General features: G+C 55.3%; 1 protein-coding gene across 2 annotated transcripts in view; it reads left to right on the forward strand.

Moving 5' to 3' along the window:
• The window catches only part of GMIP (GEM interacting protein), a 10,029-nt gene extending 5,616 nt beyond the window's left edge, over positions 1-4,413 (forward strand). For both annotated transcript variants that reach the window (XM_010847243.1, XM_010847242.1), the window contains exons 16-22: positions 11-76; positions 268-456; positions 553-690; positions 792-988; positions 1,317-1,704; positions 3,439-3,505; positions 3,638-4,413. In XM_010847243.1, the coding sequence (XP_010845545.1) occupies positions 11-76; positions 268-456; positions 553-690; positions 792-988; positions 1,317-1,704; positions 3,439-3,505; positions 3,638-4,011 (1,419 nt within the window). In that variant the 3' untranslated portion in view covers positions 4,012-4,413. The remainder of the gene's footprint in view (positions 1-10; positions 77-267; positions 457-552; positions 691-791; positions 989-1,316; positions 1,705-3,438; positions 3,506-3,637) is intronic.
• The last annotated feature ends 501 nt before the right edge of the window (positions 4,414-4,914 follow it).

Here is a 4,914-nt window from a genome sequence, read left to right on the forward strand (position 1 = left end):
GTTGCGGCGGCTGCGGGGCCCAGCCAAGTGCCGAGAGTGTGAGGCTTTCATGGTCAGCGGGACAGAGTGCGAGGAGGTACGGCCTGGGCTGACGACCTAATGACTTCTGCTGACCCCCAGTGACCTCTCTGACCACAGGCATCTCCGTGACCTGAGATTCCTAAGACCTTCCCATGAGAGGCCTGCCCTGATCTGATGCTCCCCTATGAACCCCCTGAGTATCTCTATGACCTTCTCTCCCCACTGACCCTCATTACCGTCCCTCAGTGCTTTCTGGCCTGCCACAAGCGCTGCCTCGAGACCCTACTGATCCTCTGTGGACATAAGCGGCTACCAGCCCGGACGGCCCTGTTTGGGGTCAGCTTCCTGCAGCTGCCCAGGGACTTCCCGGAGGAGGTGCCTTTTGTGATCACCAGGTGCACGGCCGAGATAGAACAGCGCGCGCTCCACGTGCAGGTGCAGCCTTGACCTTTGACCACCCCCAGTAGTGACCCAGCCCTCTCAATGGCCAGACTGCAAGCCAGGTGTCCACTTCCCACCCCTGCCCTGCAGGGCATTTATCGGGTCAGCGGGTCCAGGGTCCGCGTGGAACGGCTGTGCCAGGCTTTTGAGAATGGCCGAGCATTGGTTGACCTGTCAGGGAACTCACCTCATGATGTCTCGAGTGTTCTCAAGAGATTCCTCCAGGAGGTGGGTGCTCAGTGGCTTGGGACTCATGGGCCAGATGGGCTCAGGCTGAGGACCCTCTGCAGCCCACCCACACCCATATCCCCCTGCCATTCCACCCCCAGCTCACTGACCCCGTGGTCCCCTTCCACCTCTACGATGCCTTCATCTCTCTGGCTAAGACCCTGCATGCAGACCCTGTGCACGACCCTGGGACCCCCAGCCCCAGCCCTGAGGTTATCCGCTCGCTGAAGACCCTCTTGGTACAGCTGCCTGACTCTAACTACAGCACCCTGCGGCACCTGGTGGCCCATCTGTTCAGGTGTGCACTGTCCTTGATCTTGACACGTGACTTCTGATCTGAGGCTCAGACTGTTGTGCCCTCCTTAGACATGGGACCACTGACCCCTGACACTGACTTCTGACCTTTGTATGTGTTTTCTGAGCTCTGAAACTTAATACATGACTTCTGACTTTGGATGCTGACCCTTGACCCCCATCTCCAGGCTTGTGGCTACTGGTCACAAACAATGACCAGGACCTCTTACCCATGACTTGAGCAAGTCGCCACTAGCCTGGTTTGCAGGTCCTACCCAGTGACCAGTAATCAGACACTCAGGGCCCTGATCCTTCTGCTCCTTCTGCTCCAGGGTGGCTGCACAGTTTGAGGACAACAAGATGTCTGCCAACAACCTGGGCATTGTATTTGGGCCGACGCTGTTGCGGCTGCCCGACGGTCCAGGGCCAGCAGGTGCCGGACCTGTCACCTGCCTGCTGGATTCCGCACACCAGGCTCAGCTCGTCGAGTTCCTCATTGTGCACTATGAGCAGATCTTTGGGCCTGACGAGCTCCTCCTGGCCACTGAGCCCCTGCCCCGAGACCCTAGCCCACCCCCTGCGACCCTCCCAGCTAGCCTCCAGCCACCACACTTACAACTTGTCCTGGACCCCCTGCCCTTATCCCTAGCCTCAGACCGGGACCCAGACGCCATGCTCCTTGGTGCCCTGGAGAAGCATCCCGAGGCCACGCTCCCAGAGGTAGGAACCTGCTGGGCCCACAGACATGGGGAGAACCTGCTCTCCATGTAATCCTCCCACTCTCTCTCTTGTCTTCCTTCCTTCCTTCCCCTTTAAAATTGTCTATTTCATTCCCTTCCTCCTTTATTATTGACCCTGCGCTCATCCTGAAAGGAAAAGTAAGGAATGGAGTGGTGGGAAATAATGGGATAACAACAGGGTACAGCCTTGCAGAGATCCTAACATGAATACTATTGATTCCTTCAACAGAATATTTATTGAACACCTACTGTGTGCCAAGCATTGTTCTAGGCATTACATATATATCAGCAAAATACTCAGACTCCACCCTCTTGGTTGCCTCCCTTCTAGTGAGGAAAAAACCAACAATAAACAAGATATATGATACAAAGTTATACAAAGGTATATAGGATGTTACAAGGTGATGAGTACTCTAAAGGAAAGAAAGGGTTGGGTAAAGTAAGAGACGTCAAGGGCACCAAGGTGAGAGGTAATGGGCAGTTTGTAACGGTAAATAGGAGGCTGTGGGTGCGTCCCATGAAGAAGATGAGTCCGCTCAAAGACTAGAAGGATGTGAGGGGGAAGTAAGCCAGGTGGAGACCAGGGAAAGGGTGTTCCAGGCAAAGGGAACAGCCAGTACAACAGCCCTGAGGTGGGACCATGCCTGCTGTGTTCAGGACACAGCCTTATGCTGTAATGAATGAGTGAGGGGAAGGTGGTAGGAAGTGAGGCCAAAGAGGGGTGTGCAAGCCTCCATTGACTGCATACCTACAGTGCAGGTGAGTTTGCATAGTAAGTGCCCTAAGAGGTACCTACTGTTAGTGAAAACCATATATAGATGGGACTCTTAGGGGAGGCTTCCTGTCCCTCAGGTCCTGATATACTCACCATTCCTGAGAGCTTGGATCTCCCCTGTAGCACCCCAGAGCCGGAAAAGGGGCTGTGAGTGAGGTGTGGGACTCAGAACTTCAGAAAGTGCTCAGGACCGAGAGAGAGAGCATTCCAACTGCTATTAGCATTTAGCGAAAGGATAAACTAAAAGGTACACAGATAAGCTAAAAAAGCAGGCCTAAAATTGCAGAAAGTATAGCAGGATGGAGATCAGTAGTTCACCCCTTCCTAACGGAGAGATGGCTGTCACTTTCCAGGCTGGTCCTCTGCTGCCTGTAATGCGGGAGACCTGGGTTCGATCCCTGGGTCGGGAATATCCCCTGGAGCAGGGAATGGCAACCCACTCCGGTATTCTTGCCTGGAGAATCCTGTGGCCAGAGGAGCCCAGTGGGCTATAGTTCATGGGGTCGCAAAGAGTCAGACACAACTGAGTGACTAACAACCAACAACCTCTGCTGAACAAAGACATTCCCACTTTACAGAGCCCACAGTTGAGATTAATGACACCTCTTCTCAGGAGGGCAAGCAGTACATTCTTGAGGGCATCATCTCTCCCCAAATAACAAAACTGAAACGAGGAGCTTTGGCATGTTCAGGAGTCTCCAAGAACTGGGATTTTATTGCTGGTTCTAGAGTCTCCAGTGTTCTTGCCTGGAGAATCCCAGGGACAGTGGGGCCTGGTGGCTGCCGTCTACGAGGTCGCACAGAGTCGGACACGACTGAAGCGACTTAGCAGCAGCAGCAGCAGAGTCTCCAAGAACTGCGATTTTATTGCTGGTTCAAGAATCTCCAAGAACTGGGATTTTATTGCTGGAGGTCTCATTCCTGGGTTTCTTCTTACAGATTTCAACTCTGCAGAGTGAGCAGGAAGAGGAAATAACCGAAGACATCAAAAATGAGGGAGGGGAAGGTGAGTGTGTTGGAGGTTAGCCCAGGGTTCTGGGGTTGCTCCTGCCCTGGGGTTGCTGGACTTTGTGATGACAATGGAGGGTGGTATCCAGAGGACTTTGGGGTGCTTAGCATTGACCACCCTATCCCACAGTGTCCAGCCAAGGGCCTGAGGACTCACCCCTGGGGACACAGCCTCGTGGCCACTTCAGCCGCCAGCCAGTGAAGTATCCCCGGGGAGGTGTGCGGCCTGTCACCCACCAGCTGTCTGGCTTGGCCCTGGTGGCTTCCAAATTGTCCGAGGAGACCTCCGTCACATCAGTGCCCCAAGGGAGCTTGCAGAGGCGAGGACCCAGCCCTGCCGCTACCATCCGTGAGGACAGCCCTCTGCGCCGCACCCCTCTGCCCAAGCATTTTGAGATCACCCAGGAGACAGCCAGGCTACTCTCCAAGCTGCACAGCGAGTCTGTGCCCACGGCCACCTGCTGCCCAGACCCCCAAACTGAGGAGGCTGAGGATCGCCTCTGACTATTCCAGCACTCTGATCAAGAAGGCCAGGACTGAGAAGATGGGCCCAACTTCCCAGGAGTTAAATGTTGCGGTGTCTGGAGAATTCCTCTGAGGAAAGACTACATGGCCTAGTGGAGAACTAAAACTCTTTTGGCGGTACCAGCTTACCCTCTACAAGACACAGGTCAATGTCAAGTATCAGGGCCACTCAGGTTCAGAGGTTACTCAGGGTCAATATAGGTCATGGGATCCTTGAGACAGGGGTGCTTTTTGCTACTTTGGTTGTGGCCACTCCCCCATCTCTGTCTGCCTCCTTAGCTGATCCCAAGTGACCAGATCTTGGAGGGTGTGGCAACCCAGACTCAGCATCCTGGTGGTGCCTGGGGTCTGGTGGCCTCTGAATAAACTGTGTCTTTTATATCCTTGAGTGTCTTTCTTTGCTGGGGGAGGGTGACACAGGAGAGGTCGGTAAGGCAGCAGTCTTCCGCTTCATTTTCACCGACTACAGAAGCCAAAGCCCTCTTATTTTCACCTCAGAACACCGCCGAGCACGTACAGGCAGTAGAGGCTGGGCCTGGACACCTGGCTGAGTCACACGGGCCGGCCCTCCCAGAGCTCCGCGTGCGATCCAGTCCTGCGAAATCAAACAAAGTGCAGATAACCGAGACAATAGGGCTGTGTGCTCTGGGACGTGGGAGTCCAGGGCTGCCACGGGCGTGGGCCGGGCAGGGAACAGCGCTGAGGAGGGAGGCATTCCGAGAAACCTGAGTGCGACAGGACAGTCAGCTGGGGCCAGGCGAGCGGTAGCTCTGGGCCGGCGAAGCCAAGGAGGGGCTGGGGTCCGGGCGAGGGGAGCGGGGTCGGATCAGGGCGTGGCTTGGAACTCGGCGACGGATTGGACGCGAGGGAGCGGGCGGGGGG

Source organism: Bison bison, unplaced genomic scaffold (genome assembly GCF_000754665.1).
Source record: "Bison bison bison isolate TAMUID 2011002044 unplaced genomic scaffold, Bison_UMD1.0 scf7180017864248, whole genome shotgun sequence".
NCBI lineage: Eukaryota > Metazoa > Chordata > Mammalia > Artiodactyla > Bovidae > Bison > Bison bison.